Below are 20934 nucleotides of genomic sequence, written 5' to 3'. Positions count from 1 at the left end.
CCTTTGTTTTAATGGGCTTGTACTCTTTGACTTCAAAGTTTAATTCTTTTCTAAAAATATGCAGAAGGTTTGATACATGACAAGTTGGCTCTTGATTATTCACTGGTACGATCGTCCGTTAATTCATTTCCCAAACTTGATGAGGGCAGCATCGGGCACAGGGCAGGAGCCAACCAATGGTGAGATACCAGTCCATTTTAGTGACAATTCAGTTATGCAGTGCCAGTTTACATGGCTGGAGAGCCTGTCCTGCACCCTGCAACAACTCGAGATCCAGAACAACCCAAAACATTTGAGACTAATTATACCCCTTCTAAATCCTGGACTTTACTATAATTTTAATTTGCTCAATTACTTAATCTTAATTACTGAATCAATTAAGTCTCCTTAATATTTTTATTGAAGTTACAAGAAGTAGTACTAAGTTAAGGGCCGCAAGACAACAATACTTGAGCGAAGACACTTGAGGAGGGCTGGTTACATTCCCAGCCATGGGCATGTAGCAGATGGTAAATTATTTGCCTTTTTCACATGTAGGCAGCATTCAAACTATACAAAATTAAAGTTAGAATTTATCAACACAACAAGCTCCAACGTTTATCAACTTTTTATTGTTCTTTTCTTATTGGCATATGGGTTGTGTGTATATGCAGTTGAATTTAGCATAAAAACACAAATTAGTAAATCTTAAACGATTCCTCTATTTTAGTGGTTCTCCAATGTAAAAATTCCCAGTCATTTTTTATTTATGTACAATTAGTACTTTATTAATTTGCTTTAAATTTTATTTTCCATTAATACAGATAACATGAGTATTAGAGATCACCCACAATGTGGAGAAGATTTTTCTGTTTCTCATATCATCTCGGTGTATTTAAGTATAATATTATTAACAGAAATGTGCTGAATTTCTAGTTGTTGCTCATTATAATGCTTTACCAATTTTCAGAGATGCTCTCACATATCTTCTTTTAAGGCTCATAACATTCACCAGTTTATTATTTTTCATTTTTTTCATTTCTCTCACATCCTTTGTTTGCGAGAATTTACTGATCCTGTTTTGTCCAACTCCCCAGTTGTGGCTTGTTTTCCATCCATTATGAAGTTCATTGTAATAGTAAATGTGTGTTCTCTTTAACAGTGAAGCATGTCAAAAAAGATGAGCGAAAATATTATGAAGAGCTGCTGAAGTACAGCAGGGAACACCTAATGTTGTACCCTTATCACCTTTCTGATATCATGGTGAAAGGATTAAGAGTTACGCCATTTTTATACTATGTTGGAATAATGGAGGTAGGTTTGTGTTTCAACTGTATTGTCTGTTATACACACTTTAATTGCAAGTTGTGTTACCTAACTGTCCATACTGTGCGGAAGATGGGCCCACAATCAGTGGAGACCTTTAAACATCTTCATCTGTGGTTTTTTTACTCACACTGTCTATAGACCAATGTGTACTAATTTGTTGTGTGTGTGTATATGTGTGTGTATGTATGTGTGTATGTATGTATGTATATATATATATATATATATATATATATATATATATATATATATATATATATATATATATATATATATATATATATATATATATATATATATATATATATATACATACACACACAGACATATACTAGGAGGCTTCGCTCGCGAACCTCTCTGGCCTGTGCTACGCGCCAGCCACTTCATGTCTCTGCCGCATGCGTATGTGGATTTCACTTTCACCTAACAACAAATCTTTTAATTCTTGCGGATATGCCTCTTCACTAGGAAGAAACACTAGTTTTCCCTGATGGAAATGCGAATTAGATGATCTACAAGTCTCTGACTTAAAGTTTAAATCCAAGCAATATATTCAATCTCTTTTCACTGTTCCCTTATTTCACCGAGTAGTAATTTACGTTTGTTTGTGCTAAGGCGATCTTTGCTATCATTTTTTTGAGAATTTTGAATTTTGTACTTTCATTATCTCTAACCTGCTCTTCATGTGTATCACGGCAACGTTTTTGAATTCTTTACGACATTCTGCTTTGTCATCTACTCTTTGTCTTTTATTTCCAGCCCTGGGCCTGGTTAAATCTCTTGGCACAAAGTCCCTTCTCGCAGGACATGAAAGTGTCTCTCTGAAAAAGTAATGTCTCGTCCCAGGATTTTTTTTATTATAATTTTATTATATATATATATATATATATAAAGCCACATGGGACTGAGTTTTTGAATTGAAAATTTGCCTCTAGCCCTTATTCATTGGCTTATAGTCTGATCTTCAGTTGAAGGCCAATTCTATGTGAGTTGCATTTCCTGGCATTTAACAATATTTTAGCCAAAAATGCATGTGTTTTGCATGTCATGACCAAGCAACTGGATAATTGGATTATGCAACATTAATAGCGTGAGATTTTTATTTTTCTCCCCATGGATGCTTTTTGAAGCACCTGTCATTGTACAGCCTTGTTCACCATTGGCTTGTATTACATGATCATTTTAAACCTGTATTCCTCATGAAAATATTAGATAAAAAATGTTTCACACTCATCTCTACAAATCACATGGGGTAAGTAACATATAAAACAAAATATCACTATTAGTTTGGAGTTTTCCTTTAAACTGGAAAGAGAGAACTTCTTCAGTCTTTCCTCGTAGCCCACATCCCTCAAGCACCCTTTTTCAGTGTTTTACTTATGTATATTATATTACACATTTTTGGAGACCTCTGCAGTTTTCATTTTCAGGATTCTGTGGATTTTAGTCCATTGCTCTCATTTTCCAAAATGACTATACTTGACTTTTGTTTACATCAGAACATCGGCAACGTTTTTTAAACTAACTTTTGTAAGTCCTACTTCGTTACAGTAAATTAGTGATTTCAATAATAAATGTGTGTTGTACATTTTATATTTGAATTATGTATGACAGAACTGTGAAGTGTGAGTTTTTGGATGTTATCCTAATAATCTTAATAATCTTTGTTAATTGTATTTAGGTTTAGCCTTCTTAGTATGTTTTTGTTTTCCTTTAGAGTTTAAATTTGTGTATGATCAACTATCAGATAACAGCACAAACTTCAATTGTTATAGTATATTTTTTTTGGTTTTTCAGGATATAATGAACAGTGAAAAAAGTTATGACTCTTTACCAAACTTCACTGCTGCTGACTGTGAGTGATTTTTTTTTTGGTTTTATATATATATATATATATATATATTTATTTATATTAATTTTTTTTTTTTATTTAATTTTTTTTTTTTTTTGATGGATTTATATATCCCAAGGGGGAATTTAGCTTCTTAAAGAACCTTAAGAAAATTTCTTTACCAGCAGCGCTGGTTTAATGTGCAGTGAATCCACTTGACTTATAATTTTCCTCCTTTTTCTCTGTACATTTACCATTCGTTTGCTCAGAGGTTGATGCGCTTGCTGCTTCGTGAGCAGGTCTTCTTTTCTCCACCCTAGCGACCCACTTCTTCTCTTCTTTTGTTGGCATCTTTTCGTGTTAAAACTGATTAAGTCAGTGTTTCTGTTGCAATTACTTAGTATGTTTTCCTTAATTTTTCACTTAAGCTGGCACTTAAGTCTTCAATCTGCCTCAAGAATGATTTAAGATATGAAGAGGTCGGCAAAGGTGGTAGGGATGAGAACAGCACCTGTACACTGCCAAGAGTTGATTCTACGATAAAATAAAATAAAAACAAAAACAGCAATAACCTTGGTGGTCACCCCGAAAGAGGATAGTAGACATCACGTAGTATATGTGTACTGCATTTCAGGTCAATAGTTCAAACGGTTTGCAAGCTACAGGAGATTTAAAATCCTGGATAGACAAACGGACAGTCACGGTAGTGTATTATATATAAAGAAGGTAGGTAGCAACATCCCATACATCTTCAATATCTTTACGATAGTCAGTTTGATGTGCTGGGTCAGTAACATTACCTCAAAGGAGGCCCACCAAATCAGCAGGCTCAACTGTAGGATGCAGTAGTGGAGGAGAGGATAAAGAAAAAACTGATGGTAGCTATGAACAATGCTGCACATCCTCTCTATTACACACTAGTAGTGAGGACGTTTAGCCAATGAAATACTCAACAAAGGCGTGTCAAGGAACGCTACTGGAGCTCCTTTATACCTACGACAATACACCTTTATAATGTGTCTCATATGTACTGGATCTTCATTTAGTTGAGTTGAATTTCATTTTTACCAAGGCTATTATCATATTGTCAAAATATCTTATAAATTCAAAAACAAATGTACAGATCGCAAAAATTGTGTATCACAATTTTTTTTGGGAATAACGTTTAAACAGTGGATGCAAATATAAACTGTTTACAACCAATGAGACTTTTTTTTATACTTTATTCAATGGTCAAAAAGTTCTAGAAATCAAAGACTGGTTCATAGCTGCATATTTTTGTGATTTTTAAACCACTGAGGGAGGAAATGTGTGTGTTTTATTGATTTGACTCTCATGATTGTCTTACAGCCCTCCTGTAACAGAAAAGAGAGTGTCTAATGATTTTAACATTGTATATGATTTTGTGCTTATAGGCAATAACATTATTATCTCCAAAATATTACGTGTTTTTGGCTTTTCATTTTATAGGTCTCTTGTACTTGAAGGTAACAAACATATTTCTGTTTTAGGCCTTAGACTCCTGGGAATAGGGAGGAACCAGTACATTGACCTTATGAATCAATGCCGTTCTTCAAAGGTAAGAATGTTTTGTATGAGATGGGCAGCGTAGTGGTGCGGTGGTTAATGTTGCGGAATCACAGATCTCCCATCCTGGTTTCGAATCCTGCCCATGGTCATTTTCTATGTGGGTTTTGCATGTTCTTCCTTTGTCTGCATAGATTTTTCTCGTATATATCCCCAAAGTCATTTAGGTTGGGTTAATTGATGTTTTTTAAATTAGTGCTGTTTGCATAGGTTGGCCCTGAGATTGGCTGTCACCCTGTCCAGGGTTGGTTCCTGATTTGCATCCAATGTTGCTTTGGGCTATGGCCCCTCATAACCCTGAATTAGATTAAGCAAATTTGAGAATATTATGTTATAATAAAACATATCTTGACTGTCTCTTATATAGCTGCAAGCCCCTGGCTCATTGATTCACTTATGCTAAGCAAGTAATTGAGAATTAGGGTAATCTTGTTACTTGTAATTGTTGGTCATCATGCTAATCAGCCTGTCAAAATGATATCAATTTTGCTTTATAAGAAACTTTGAGACTGCTGACTGATTTTTAAAGTTAATTATGTATGAGCAGTGATGCAGAAATGTTTGAGCAGGAGATCTTTTGCCGCTCATGTAGTGTGAGCAGGGGGATTGACATCAAGGTGTAGATTTACCGCAATCAAAAGATGGGCTGCAGGACTGAGTGTTGGTGGAACCCTGGGTATTTCAGTGGCTCTGATGGACACTGAATCCCCCCACACAAAACAAGGGGTGAGTGAAGTTGACTCCAGGAAAGACCTGAGCACAAATCTTAAAAAGAACAATCACAGAGTTTGGCAATTCTAGCTGGTTTCTGACTGGAAATTGGCAGCCAATCATTTCTATATACCACACTATTTTAATCTACATGTTTTGGGAGGGTGGAACACAGAAATTTGAGTTATTCTAAAATTTTAAAGCACATTTGTTCGGAAATACTCCCAACATATGATGTCATGCATTCATCATTTCATCTAAAAATCTCAATTTTTTACATAATTGGAATTTGAATTTCATTGTTTCACTATGACCAGCAGTAAGGAGACCTGGGTATCACTTCCCGGGTCCTCCCTGTATGGAGTTTGCATGTTCTCCCCGTGTCTGCGTGGGTTTCCTCCCACAGTCCAAAGACATGCAGGTTAGGTGCATTGGCAGTCCTAAATTGTCCCTAGTGTGTGCTTGGTGTGTGTGTGCCCTGTGGTGGGCTGGCGCCCTGGAATTTGTTCCTGCCTTGAGCCCTGTGCTGGCTGGGACTGGCTCCAGCAGACCCCCGTGACCCTGTGTTAGGATATACTGTAGCAGGTTGGATAATGACCGACTATGACCAGCAGGGATTCTGTTACACCTCACACCTCAGTGTTTGCCCATGTTAAATTTGTCACTGTGCACTGGTTTAGTTCTTCTTAAACGTATGTAGCTACTAGGTGAATGAGACTAATGTAGATATTGATTTTTTTATTTTTATTTTTAATGAAACACATGAAATTTTCTAAGTTCTATCAAAATAAATGGCACAAGTAAACATAAATGGTCTTTTCCTGTTCATTGTCAAAGTTGTCTTTTTTCTTGTTCTTGACTAGGAAGTTGCACTAAGTTTACAATCCAATAGGTTTAATCGAGAGTACATTTTGGTACAATGTTTATATTTAGGGTGGCACGGTGGTGCAGTGGTAGTGCTGCTGTCTCACAGTAAGGAGACCTGGGTTTGCTTCTGGGGTCCTCCCTGCGTGAAGTCTGCATGTTCTCCCCGTGTCTGCGTGGGTTTCCTACCACAGTCCAAAGACATGCAGGTTAGGTGCATTGGCGATTCTAAATTGTCCCGTGTGTGTGTGTGTGTGTGTGCCCTACGATGGGTTGGCGCCCTGCCCGGGGTTTGTTCCTGCCTTGCACCCTGTGTTGGCTGGGATTGGCTCCTGCAGGCCTCCATGACCCTGTGTTAGGATATAGCGGGTTGGATAATGGATTGATGAATGTTTATATTTAGCTGTATTCAATATTTTGCAGGGATCATCCAATAAAACACAATTTTTTTTTTTCTTGTCTTTAAAGAAATTCTTCAGGAGGAAAAGTGCCCGGGACCTCCTTCCTTTGAAGCCAGTAGATATATCTGTTGAGCCATGGTGGGTTGTGCAAGCTGGATTCATTACGGAGGATGATATTAGAGTAAGCACTGGCCTGTGCATCTATGTGTTTGATAATATTATATGATAGAAAAGGTTTTATAGGAACAGTACCCCCAAAAATGATACTTTTTTTTTATATGTTACTTACCCCATGTAGTTTGTAGTGATGGCCGGAAAAAAAATGTAATCTGATGTTTTAGTGGAGAACAGACATGTCAAAGTTTCTGATAGAATGGTGACCAATGCTGGACAACAGCAGACAATATAAAAGTGTCAGTGAAAGAATCTTATTTATATGTCATTCTATAAACAAGTTTCTTTAAGACTGGCACAGTTTTTTAAGTCTTGTTTTCTTTTTTTGTTTTTTGTTTTCCTCAGTGGCACAATTAATAATTTGTGTTGTCTCATTTGTTTTAAGATATGTTCCCCTACAGAAAAAAGTGCTGTTGATAAGCTCATAGATTCTGGTCCCCAGTTGGCTGGATTAATTGAATACAATGTTGTGCTCAGTGAGTATGTTTTAAACATTTTTCCCCTGTGGTGAATATTATTTTGTTTCTATTTTTCTTTTTCAGTTTTGTAAATTTTTCTTCTCATTCCAGCAAGCATACTTCATGGACAGTTAATCATTCAGTAGTCTGTCTGTTTGTATGTAGTGACAAACAACTCCTGGTAGGATATGATAATAATGACATTTCATAGTTTAATAAAATCCAAAATATCCTACACTCTGTTTTGTCATTTATACAGTATTATGAGGATGAAAGTGGCAGAAATAAACAAGCATAATACAGGGAGTGGGGTCCATTATTAAAGATCTCATCTTGAGCCAGTAATAGTGGTTAAGACTTTGGACTTCAAACTTAGAAGTTGTGGGTTCAAATCCTGCCGCTGTGTGCCCATGAGCAAGTCACTTCACCTGCCTGTGTGCAATTGGAAAGGGGGAAAAAAATGAAATATAACCGATTGTATCTCTCAGATGTTGTAGGTCACCTTGGATAACGGTGTCGGCCAAAGTAGTAAGCAATGATATTTTCAGGCTAAAAATGAACACTTCAGTTTCTGAATTCCTAGATGACCATTTTTCAACAATGCTACGCCACAGTACAAAAGTATATTTTTATATTCTTTAGACAGACTAAAACAATGGTTTGGAGAATAGTCACGAACAATTATTTGGCTAAAATAAGTAGACATGCTGCACATTATCTGTGTGTAGCCAAAGTCATGGGAAAGCAATATTTTTCAGTGCTGCTCTGCCTGTTCAAAACCTGGGCGTTCTGTGTATTGAAATGTATATAAATAAGAAAACACCTTATATTTCCAGCTTAATCCCCATAATCGTATTTTTATAGTATGAAGATACCTTTTTTCCTCCCAACCCAAAAAGCCTCGCTATTTTTACTGTGTCCTCATCTGGCTAAGTCTATTCAGGCTTCAGCCTCAAGGATCTTCACTAGGACTCCATTTATTTATTCTCCAGTGTGAGTCTAACTCCAGTAATGTATACATTTCTTCCAGATTTGTTAATAAAATAGAAAGCCTTAAAGAACTTGTCTCTAATACTCTTGTTAATTGCTACATTTGAGGTTGTTCCCTAATGTCGCAAGACAACAGCTGCCTCACAGCCCCTTGTGTTTTCTGAGAGCTAAAATATCCTGTTCCTGCTGCGGCTCTGTGGCATTCTATATATGCATGGCTTGGTGAAATTTGTAATTAGAATAAGGTCCTTCCTTTGTTTACTGAATTTCTTTCTACTGAAAGGTGTCTCACATCGGTCCTTTTATTTGCATAAAACAGTAGTCTGACGTTATCTTAGTGCGTGTGATCCTTGGATTCTAATTTGAATTAAGCAGATCAAGCTAATGTTATGAGAGTGCGGTTGTCATCTCTGTATAAATGACAGTTTAATTGACTATAAATGAACATCTACTCCCTTTCACATTGCTGACCCTTCATTTATTAGTATCCTTTTTTGATATGCAATAAAAAATACTGTATGGTTTTGTTCTGTGAATGAAAACCTCTTTATTAAGAAATATTTATTTGAAGGAGAGAAGATATTTTCTTCATTTGTTTTGCTTTTATTTTTGTTACATCCTCAATAGAATGTATTTCCTCCTCCTCCTCCTTACACTTCTATGTGGGGTCAATGTGCCTAATCACCTTCTCCATAAAGCTCAGTCCCGTGCAGTCGGACCCTTTTCCTTTTTTTTTTACTTTGTTCATCCATCTCCATGCTGGCCTTCCTCGCTTTCTCTTCCCCTGTACTTTCCCTTCCTATTACTCTTTTGCCCACATATTAATTGTCTTTTCTCATCACATGTCCATACCGCCTAAAATGCTTTTTTGTCAGCATATAAAGTTATAGTTATTACAAAGTGGTACTATTTTTAAAATGTATATTACAAAAATTATGTCAAAAAATATGCATTTCAATACAGCAGTTGAACAAAAGCAGAAATCAGCAATCGGCCTGGGCAGGACGTTAGTCCACTGTGCTGCACACACATTACTGTTGGACCAATTTACAGGGTCATATTAATGAAACTCACATCTAAGGAGATTGAAATTTTCTGTCTGGTCTTTTTTGTTTTTTGGAACTTGCATGTCAAGCTACTGACTTTTTTTTTTTTTAATAGATTCCTAAATGTGATAATCGGAACCTCCAAAAAATTGCGTTTCAGAGCATTTTCCTCCAGCACAGGATCACAGGAAACCAAAGACATTCCTGGTAGCAATAGGCAGAAGGTGTGCCAGTCCACCGTGTGACATACCGTTGTCCATATCTGCACTCACTGTGTCTGCGCCACTCCAGATGCACCAACTGATCTCAAGCGCACATTATAGGAATGTTAGACAGGAGAGAGCATACGCCATATTGTTTACAGTCTTACCATCAATCAAATCCTGTCCAATGGAACTGTGAGGCAGCACTGTTAGTTACTTTGCCAGCATGCCATCTTTTTATGAAAACCATTGTTTTTATTTCTGTTTCTGGTGTATAAAATAGTGCTTTCATTTTTCAACATTTATTTTTTATGGTTAAGGTAACTTTTTAGCATTCATTATAAAACAAGGACATTTTCATTTATACTCACATTCATAATACTAAAATAATAATGTCATTTCACGTTTTTTTTTCATTTAAGGTTTATATAATAAAGGCTTCATTTATTTGGATGTTCCAATTTCTGATGATAGCTGTATCGCTGGTAAGTTACTTCAGAAACCATCATTTGGTTGGATGTTCTTTATTTTAGAAACATGCCAGTACACACCATTGTTGATTGAGTTTTTCTGATGTTATTTGTTTGCTTTCCATTATGTTTTATTATTGATAATATGAGATGGGTTTCAAAGTAGCACAACTTCTTATCCCTTGCAGGACTGGCGTCAAGGTTCAGTTTCAGGTTCTTTTATTGAGTGTTTGTGTTGCCCTCATGAATTCATGAGATCCCAAAGATGCTCAGATTCCACATTTTCCTGAAGCATGCTGTTAATTTATTTCCTAAATTTCCCACAGTTCAGATAGGTTAGAGGGCACATTTGTCTGTTTGATCTTTGTTGGACTGACTCCATCCAAACCAGAACCTTGCAGAATTTCCCAAGGCCGAGCAGCTGAACACAAGCCTAAGATCACAATGTGTGGACTCTGGAGTAGCAGAAGGGTGTTCTCTGGAGTGATGAATTATGCTTCACCAGGAGAACACTACCTTCTGAACTGCATAGTGCTCACTGTAAATTTCAGTGGAAGAGATGTGATGGTTTGAGGCTGTTTTTCAGAGTTGGTTCCAGTGAAAGGTACTGCTAATGCTACAGCGTACAAAGAGATTTTAGACTGTTGTGCACTTCCAGTTTGAGGAAGGTCCTCTTCTGTTCCAGGATGACTATGCTGCTGTGTACAAAGCCAGGTCCATAAAGTCAATGAGGAACTGAAGTGGCCTTCATTGAGCCCCTGACCTCGACTGTACTGAACACCTTTGGGATGAATTGGAACGCCAATTGTGAGCCAAGTCTTCTCATCCAACATCAGTACTTGACCGCACAAATGCTCCTTTAGCAGAATGAGCACACATTCCCCCAGGCACATTCAAGAGTCTTGAGGAAAGAAGAGTGAAGGCTGTTATAGGGATGGAGCAACACCAGTGGGATGTCCAAAAAGTGAACATAGTAGTGAAATAATAAATAATAATAATGTATTTTATTTATATAGCCCCTCTCCCATGCTGAAGGTGACGGTGCATTATATTTTAACGACAGAGTTTTGAGCAAGATAGGTTTTAATATGTCCATAAGCAACTCGGCTCAGTTTCAATGTACTTTTTTATTTTTTTATTTTATTAAACAAGTAACCTTTGCAGTGTCAGTGACTTTAGTTATTTCATAAATAAATGGTTGTCATGTGTGGGCTGTAATTATCATTGCCAAAGGAGTGTAAGTGATGTTTTCTTTAGACAAAAAAATGTAAAATGTGTCTATAGTTATAGTACAAACAATATTTACAACCAATACCAATTATTTGGATTATGATATGTTTTATAGAGTAATGATTTCACTTTTATGGGTAGATCATTTTAAACCATGTAGTGATTTTTATCTTTCTCCTTCTAGTGCCACCTTTAGAAGGATTTGTAATGAATCGCGTCCAAGGTGACTACTTTGAAACACTGCTCTACAAAATATTTGTCTCTATCGACGAGCATACTAATGTTTCTGAGGTAAGGTAATAAATGTTATTTTTGTTTTCCTGACTCAAAGTACAAACCTACGTTTTTTTTGTTGTTTTTCAAATGTATTTCCAGTAAATCCTTTTGTATTACTTTTCAGCTTTCAAATGTCCTTGAAATCGATTTAAATCTTGTGAAGGTACGTAATTATTTGTTTAAAAACTTTAGGTGTTCATTCTCCTGCTGTATTCATCTACATTTCCCCTTTGCTATTAATAAAGTTTTTCTAATCAAATCTAATTAATTATCATTTCTTGACATTTTGAACATCGTAGAATTAGAATCTGATGTTACCTCAATAGCAAATTTTTCGACCGCTATCACTAAACTTCCATTTACATAGAAGTAAAATGACAATCTGAACATAGTCCTAATTATATCTAGCACCAAACAAATGCAGTGCAGTACAGGTTGATCTCAAAATGTAGAAATGACTGCAAAATTAAAAGAATATCTTAAAAAAAATTAGTAAAGAATTAAAGTTTTTATTCTGGAGCAGCTGTATAACATACCCATGTCAAGTACCTATCAGTAAATGCAGGGCATTTAATCATATGAGAGCGCTAATGAAAAAGAAAGCAGAAATGCCAAAAGAATATTGCTGAAAATTCAAGTCAACACCGGAAAGGTTTGTCAGTATTAAGAGCAGTAAATGATCGAGTGTAGTGTGAAATTACTAAAGGCTGGCATCTAGCAAACCTGAACGCATTATATAAAAATGCGATGGTGGTGTTCTAGTAACTGTTAGCCAGATAGCGGAATGTGTATTGTAGGACTATTGGTGGAAACAATTATTAAATACATCATTGAGCAACACATGTCAGAATGTTTGTATTAGTTAACAGTCGGGGAGATCATGTTTCATTAAGGTGTTCAGGTTACATGAGGAAGCAACAAAAAGATTTTATCTGAGAGGCACATATAATAAGGTCTATCTTGATTTTGACAAGAAACTGCATGAGAAGGTAATGATAATTATAACACAAGCAGGAACTTGAAGCATATAGTACCAATGAGTGCATTATTGGCTTAAAGACGGGAAATGACAGGTGATGGTCTAGGTAAAATATATGGCTGGGGGTGATTGTTTCTGTTCAGTTGTTCAGATTCATTCTGAATAAACATGTATAAAAAGTGAACAACGCTAGTAGGTTTGTATCCTAATGGACAAATGTTAATAATTTCTATCAAAAGCATCTCCACTTAATATATGCTCTAGTTGGGCAAATAGGCTTATAGGGTCAGTATTGCCACACATGCTAATTAACTTGGAACACTGTGTCTCTCTAAATGATGAAAGAATCAGTCATTTTCATTTAAAACTAATGTAAGAGGAACTATAGTACTATGTTTTCTGCTTTGCATTAGAGAGTTTTATAAGTTGAACATTGGCAATAAAATGTAATGTTCAATATATTAAGATTCTTTATTATCATGTGATAAAATGTAAGAATATCCAAGTATGAGAAGGAATGCTTATATACATTGAAGAAACTGTTTTGATCCTTTGGGTTTATGTTTTGCAGAATGCAGTTTCAATGTACTGCCGACTTGGCTTTGCTGTGAAGAAGGGTCAAATAACAAATGCAGATCAGTTTCATCCATCATGGAGGAGCATTCAGTCTTTAAATCGATTAAAGTACTTATTTCATTCTTTGTAATAGTGTAAAGTAAACGTATTCTTTTTTAGTTTGGGATAGGACATTTACATAAGATAACTTTCTAAAGCACATGTAATTCAGTTCATAATCTGGAGGCCAGAGGCCATCCCAGAAGCCCTGGATAGGACACCAGTCCATTGCAGTGCCACTCTCACACACACACGCGCGCACACACACACACACACACACACACACACACATTCACATTTATGCATGGCAAATTAGGAATTACCAGTTAACCTAACACATACGTCTTTAGTTTTGTGGAAGGAAAATTAACAACTTGAGGAAAACTCACGTAAGTACATGGATAGTGACCAGACATAAAATTCAAATACAGGATTGAATCTTGATCCTGATCAACTACGCCAATATGCCAAATTGATTTTTATCAATATAGTTATTTGAAACTTAATGGTCACTAGGAAGCCATTTTTTATCACATTAAGTAAGAGATTTTATAACCGTATTTTTGTTAACCGTCGTTTGTCTGAAAAAGTAATTTTCCGAGATTATATCAAGGCTCTCTTTAAAGAAATTATTTTAATGGGACTTTTAACATCAACTTACTACATACTCATTCATGTAAATTATTTACACAAATTTTAAAAAGCATTCCAAATTAGTTTCAGCCATGCAATGCAAATTCGGAAGATTTCTTCAATGGCACTTGCCATTCTAAAGCATTCTAGATTTGAGTCTAATTTAAAAATTTTCAAACATATTTGTTTTATTGATTCCTGAGCAGAACACTTATTACTTTCTAAATAAAATATGCTTTTGTGACTTTTTAAATTTTATTTATGTATGCATTATTAACTGTGAACAATCTCAGTCCATATCTGGTTGCTCCCAAATCTCATTCACCCCCTTGCCCTAACTGAAGCCTAATAGATGTTCCTTTCAGTGTCTGATGCCAGGATTGAATCCTGGCCCTCTAGTTTTTCTTTCAACCAATGCTGAGAGTCAGTGTTAGGTGGCTCATTGTTGGTCCCTCCTGTTAGGTCGGTTTGCTATGGACATGCACCAAGAGCACCTCACAGTCTGAGGATCACGGGGGCACACGTGTCCTTTGACTACTCTGTGTTTATAATCCTAAGAGGTTTCTGAGGAAATTTTGGAATTGCAGTCCTTTTATATTTCTAGCCTCCAAATGTAAAAAAGTATAATTCAATGCCAAACATTTTTATGTACTTCACATATTTTAAGTACTTTAAAGTATTAATGAGTACAGGTATTTTCAATAAATAGGGTTGTAGAATAAATTCTATAAACTTCAACTTTTAAAGAGAACAGTAAAAATCAATGCATTTTCTGTTTCCTATTATCCTGTTACCTGTTTGATTTTAAAGACGTTTCTTAAAATTTAGTCTTTAACATATTTAACTGAGTAACTCTAAAGAGCATAATGGTATATTAAGAATAAAGCGAGATGTGAAATCCAATTGTAGTATCTTATTTTATGTGTAATAAATCATTATAAAGAAAGTTTTTAACTTGGTGAATTGTAGATATTTTGACATACTGCTTTCAAGAAAGCACTGTGCACTTTTTCTAACAGAAGTACTATGGATTCTCAGAAGATGCTGTTATCCTGGGAAGGAGGAAATCCTGTTGTAGAATGTTCATCGTCGGCTTCTGATACTAACAGCCAAGAAGACCAAGGTTAGGCAATGAATTTGATATAATTTATTCATTTTTTGACACGAGAATGATCTTTTATTAGCACTATCAAACCTTTCTGTGTCTCTACATACTGTATAATGTAAGTATGCATGTATGGTTGTGTCTGTGTGTTATCAAGCTCAAATTTATTGTCAAGTATACAGAATACAGAGCTATATTGACCAACATGCAACACATCACCATTATTTGGGGGTTATGATCATCAAGTGTTAATGTCTTGATGTGTGTTGTATAAAGAGGTGTGCAAAAGCAGGTTTACAGTTGTTTGTATGAAAAAACGACATGCAAATTATGATTATTACAATACCTTTATTAACTCAATAGCTTTATTAATTTTATTAACTCAATAGAATGTCACAATGACACAGTACCCCTTAGGTACAATCTTGTAAATGCTCAAATTGCGGGCCTTCATGATTTACACATTCTTGTAGTCTACTTGCTAATGGCATTAATAATAAGACAAATAAGAAGATAATACAAATAAATAAGTAATATATTATTAATACAAGAATAAACTCTATTTCACATACTCACAACTGTAAACCCACTCTTGCCCACCTCTGTGTATATATAATATGGGTATACATATAAATAATACACTACCAGTCAAAAGTCTGAACACACCCTGACATTTTCATATTTTTGATAGAAATTTGCTCCTTTTTTCTAGGTTCCATTAAATTGATTTAAAAATATAGCCATCCTAGTAGTGGTGTTCCTAATGATTAGTGTCATCTGTAACAGAGAAAGGACAATTCTGGGATGCTGACCTTAGAGGCAGAGTTTAAAAGGAAAAAACCAAAAATATTAGAGCGTGTGTGTATGAATGTACTGTATGTGTATACTTTGTGTGTGCATTTTAATATCTAATGGTCTCTTCAGCTGCTTGAAATCTTCATTTTCTATGTCATGTTTCATTCAGTATATTCAAGTTGTCTTTTTTTTATTATATTTCTGACAGAAACATCTAGTCTTTGCAGTTTGAGCATATCAAGTGGTCATACAAAAAGGATTGCTTTTCTTTTTGATTCAACACTCACTGCATTTTTAATGATGGGAAATCTGTCTCCAGTAAGTTACCAGAGAAAGAAAAAATATAAATATATCAATTAAATGCATTTTCTGTTCAAAAATAACCTTAAAACATTCTTAGAATAATTATAAAGATGGCAAGATAGCCTTGTGAGATTGAGACTCTTACCAGTTGTTAGCTTTGTTGGTTACAGATGCTGTAACAGTACTTATCCAAAATCATGTATATGTGTAAAAGTGCATTTATTATATGTAAAGAATAGAAGGGACAGAATGCCGGTTAAGAGACTAAGGTACACACTGTATACTGTATATACTGCTTATTACAATATTTACCATGTAATAAATATAAAATATGGGGTTGCTCTTATAATATTCATTTTATTTTACAGAATTTGAAAAGTCATGCTGTCACGATGTTTGAGGTGGGCAAGCTGTCGGATGAATCTCTTGATAGTTTTTTGGTTGAGCTTGAAAAGGTAAGGTGAAAATGTTATGCCTTTATGAGATATATTAGTTTTATATGAGTAAAGACTTTAAACATTGTTGTTTCTTGTGTTCAAGTTAGTTGGCTGATGAGAGATGTTTTGTTTTTTGCTGTGCATCGTGTCTCCTTGTTTCAAATTTAGCATCAGTAGTGAGCTGTCATTTCTATACTACTTAAATGCATTTGAATTTTTGAGTTTGAGTTTTTTTTTTTTATCTGTTGTTATAATTGTACTTTAAATCACTTTGTATTTTCATTTTAAAAAGCATTCATCAATTGATGTGTTGATGTAAGCCTTCGATGTGAATATTTTGTTTTTCAAAGTGTTCAATGGTTTGTTTTAAAGGTTCAGAGCACTGCTGAAGGTGAAGCCCAGAGATACTTTGAGCATGCAGTTACTCTCAGAAACACCATACTGTTTCTAAGGCACAATAAGGACTTAACTTTAGACCCTGAACAACCAAGCAATGGTAGGAGAACTGTTAAGAGATTAACACACTGTCTTAACGTTTTAATCTTACTCTGCCCCCTGCTCACTTCGATCGCCAACCCCCGGGCGGACGCTACGTGCTAGCCACTTCGTGGATCTGCCATTCGCGTATGGGGAAGCGGATGTACAGTTTAAATAGATTATTTTCATGGGAATTGTTACATATGCATAATAGAACTATTTTACATTATAGCGAGTAATTAACCATAGTAAAATGTAATAAATTGAAAGAAAATGATGCTTCATGTTGAGTTAGAGGTATTCATTGTGTTATATGTTTTCGTTCTGTTTGGATTTGAAATTAACGCGCACATACTTTTTAAACTAACACTTTTACTGTAAAACTTCAGTAAAAACTATTTTTTGAAATAACTTTTCGTCAATATGGCATTGAATTTTAATTCCGTGTTTGGACAATGCAACATATAACTTCCCATGAGTTTCTTTCTGTCTAATAAATAAACCGACTTTTTTTTTAACGTTTGTCCCTGTGATTTGTTAATTGTAATAGCAAAAGCTATTCTAACGGGAAACTGTGAACGTTTTAATACAAATGGCATATCAAGATCACCTTTGGTGTCTAATGTTTTCCGCGAAAGATGTACTACATTACCTTTCTTGTCTCCTGTTAAAATTTTACATGTCATTACCATGTTACCGATTAACAGTTTTTGCATTATTTTGTTTGACTTCATCGTTTCTTGGTGCTAGGCTTGCCTGTGTACGCATTTCTTTTGTTGATAACCCTTCGGGATGAAATTCTTCAATAAGATTTGGACATAGTAAGTCTTCTTTTATTGGGAACTTAAAGTGAGGAAAATAAAGATTTATAAGAGCTGAGCGCAGTAACTGTGTCTGACAAAAGCATTCACACGAATGAGAGTTAGGGGACCATGGGCATGTTTGAAAATGGTTGAGAGGAGGGCGGGACTTGAAAAAATCTCTTGGCAATAGTTTAGTCTCAAGGTTTTCTTTTATAATAGAGAGACATAAACAGAAGAGCAAAGTATTAAGATAGCATAGTAAACTTTGTTGTTTTTCTAAAGGACTGTCTTGGACAGCATCATGGTGCGGCAATAACACTGTGTCAGGATATTTGGATGCTAAGTTTATAATCTGTGCCGAGATATTTAAAAGTGTGTGTGACGTTCTTACGTCTTTTATCACCTCCTTAAATCCAGAGATTTGCTCAATGCTAAATTGCTAACAATCTTCTTACGTCAAGGAGTTTTTGTCTACAGAGCTACTACTTACTTTTGCCATAAACAGAGTTTCCTCCACAGCAAAATAGGTGAGGCCTCCAAAACAAGCTAGGGAGCAGACCAGAATATTACCAGAACAGTAAAAACCATTAAATTAAGGCAGAAAGGCAGTATTGCTAAAACTCAAATAAATGAGAAATGGTTCCCACTTCTAGGTCTTCTCGGCTCATTTTATATAGTTAGAGGCAGTGGAGATGTTAGGGTGATCCCATCTCTTAAGGTTTTGTCTAGTAAGAAGGTGGAACATACGAACATTTAATAGGAGAGTACACACTAATAAACATGACAAAAATATGTAAAAATTAAACACATAATTACTCAAGAACACAAATAAAATACACATGGACACATAATGCCATAGCAGCTGGATTTTTTGTTGTCCCACATTTTTCTTTTGTAATTTCTTGAGATATTAGTGCATGAAAATTCCAGGAGGTCTTTTACATGATTCCCCTTGACCATTCTAAATGTTTGGTCAAAGAACAGCTAAACCTGTTGATTATGCCGCTGCTCTTCATTCTCTTTCTGCCATGTTGTGTAATCAATTAGTTTGTCTATGTGGTTTTCTGTAAGATGTGAACCCTGATAAATATGCGGAGGTCACCGCTTGCCACATATAATGTAATAAGATGGAGGTTCAAACCCAAGTGGTATGTGTATATATATATATATATATATATATATATATATATATATATATATATATATATATATATATATATATATATATATATATATATATATATATATATATATATGTGTGTGTGTGTGATATATACACGCCGTATTTACACATGTACCACGTGCACATTTTTTTCCCGAAAATTAGCATTAGGAAATCAGGTGCGCATCATACACGAGGAAATGTAATTCTGTAATGTTTACTTCTGCTTGGGCTCGCTTGCTCTCTCTCTTGCACTCCCTTTCTTGCTCAATTGCTCGCGCATGCTCTCTCTCTCAACGCTTCCTATACAATCAAAGCGCGTCGTACACGGGGCAAAACGATTTTTTTTTTTTTGTAAAAATTAAGGTGCTTGTGGTACACGAGTAAATATGGTATATCTATATCCATCCATCCATTATCCAACCTATCTATATATTATTTATTTATATCTCTCCATATCTCTCTATCTATCTAAATAAAAAAAAACTTGGGTCAAGATGTGATCTTCTTGGAAGACATTTTGACATCCTGTGAGACAAAAGGACAGCTGCTGTACAGGCTTTTAAATGATCGACGCACAGCAGGACATGCAGATCAAGTAGCTCGTTAGCAGCAGCAAACCAGCAGCTGTTCTGTCCGCATCTCCTTATCGTGCTTTCAGCCCCGGCCCTTCACAATGCGAGTGTCAGAGATGCAAAGAGGCTGGCACGTAGCGGGGGGGAGGGCGAGCGAAGCGAGCAGGAGGCTTTGCCCCCCTAGTATGTATGTAGATAGATATAGAGAGATAGAGTTACATACATAATGAAACAACTACAGAACTTCTGGTTTTTTAAATTGGTTTTGTATTTTTTAATGTGCTTGCCAGATTTGCCAGTTTCTCAGACGTGACTGACATTGTAATGTTGACTATATAATGATGCTACTTATTTCTCTGCCATCACACACTTCTTTGTATGTGGTCATGTGCTGTGTTTTCATATAAACATTCCCTAGAGCTTCACGATTAGCTTCTATAAAAGCAGCTCAATACCAAAACATGTTAAAACATCTCTGGAGAATTCATTTGATATCTCTTTTGGAAAATGGGATGAAATAATAAGCATAATAACAAGGTAACAAAACAATAGACTTGGCTACTTTTAATCTGTAATTACCTACATTCACATACCTTCATTATAAGCAGTAATTGTCAAGTAATTTTATTCTTTCAGCATTGTTTTCAAGTCACTCCTTCATTATCCATGTGTTCATTTCCCAGTGTTGAATGTATTATATGTTTATGGAAGTTCAATGCATGGATTTATTGTTTATAGGCTTTGCTGTGGATCTTCTCCGTTGTGAGAGCTTACTTGGGTTAGATTCTGCAACGTGTAGCCGAGTTTTGAACAAGAACTACAAGATCCTGGTTTCCATGGCACCACTTAGTAACGAAATACGGCCAATCAGTAGCTGTACACCCCAGGTAAATTTAACTACATAATTTAAGTAATCATCATTGTAATTATTGGCAAAATGAATGTTTAATTATATATATTTTGTTAGTCTTTATCTGTGTAGTATTCATCATCTGTCACAGAGTGCTATCGCGCGGTGTTATGTAAAAAATATCACAAGGTCTTATAATACAGCACATTTCATGTTCAAACTCCAAAAACTACATCTGTCCACTTCTTGAATCTCTTTTTTAGTGTAGTGATGCAGAGCCTATCATAGTAGCAAAGGGTTCAAGACAGGAATCGCTTAGAGCGGAGCTTCCCAAACTCAGTCCTGGGGACCCACTGTGGCTGGAGGTTTTTGTTCCAACCAACTTCTGTTTTTAATTGGACTCCTAGCCCAAATAAGTGGGCTGTTATTTCCCAGTTTCTGTATTTTGGAGTCAGTAGAGAAATAACAAAAGTAATTTTGGTAAAGTTTTTTATTAAAATGTACTAAGCACTTATAAGGGGATAGTGGTTTTTTTTTTTTTTTTTACATTTTAACAATTTTCAGCCTAATTTTTCATTCTGCTTTTCCAGGTGAACTGCTAAGAGTAGGAAAGTCTGAAGTTGACTGGCCTCCTGTTCTCGTATATGGCCTTCA

At 35.4% G+C, this 20934-nt stretch overlaps 1 protein-coding gene across 2 annotated transcripts in view; it reads left to right on the top strand.

Annotated features, from left to right (window-relative positions):
- fam91a1 (family with sequence similarity 91 member A1) overlaps window positions 1-20934 on the top strand; it is a 41044-nt gene that overhangs the window by 5211 nt on the left and 14899 nt on the right. Inside the window, exons 3-16 of one of the 2 annotated variants that reach the window (XM_039738354.1) lie at window positions 1142-1293; window positions 3103-3160; window positions 4648-4715; window positions 6767-6880; window positions 7259-7349; window positions 9993-10055; window positions 11455-11561; window positions 11671-11709; window positions 13097-13209; window positions 14793-14896; window positions 15882-15991; window positions 16345-16431; window positions 16786-16909; window positions 20169-20317. In XM_039738354.1, the coding sequence (XP_039594288.1) occupies window positions 1142-1293; window positions 3103-3160; window positions 4648-4715; window positions 6767-6880; window positions 7259-7349; window positions 9993-10055; window positions 11455-11561; window positions 11671-11709; window positions 13097-13209; window positions 14793-14896; window positions 15882-15991; window positions 16345-16431; window positions 16786-16909; window positions 20169-20317 (1379 nt within the window). The remainder of the gene's footprint in view (window positions 1-1141; window positions 1294-3102; window positions 3161-4647; window positions 4716-6766; window positions 6881-7258; window positions 7350-9992; window positions 10056-11454; window positions 11562-11670; window positions 11710-13096; window positions 13210-14792; window positions 14897-15881; window positions 15992-16344; window positions 16432-16785; window positions 16910-20168; window positions 20318-20934) is intronic. The other variant, XM_039738355.1, reaches the window with a different exon arrangement.

Source organism: Polypterus senegalus, chromosome 16, assembly GCF_016835505.1.
Source record: "Polypterus senegalus isolate Bchr_013 chromosome 16, ASM1683550v1, whole genome shotgun sequence".
Classification (NCBI taxonomy): domain Eukaryota; kingdom Metazoa; phylum Chordata; class Cladistia; order Polypteriformes; family Polypteridae; genus Polypterus; species Polypterus senegalus.
Note: the sequence above shows the minus strand (reverse complement) of the source record. Positions and strands in the feature narration are given on the sequence as shown.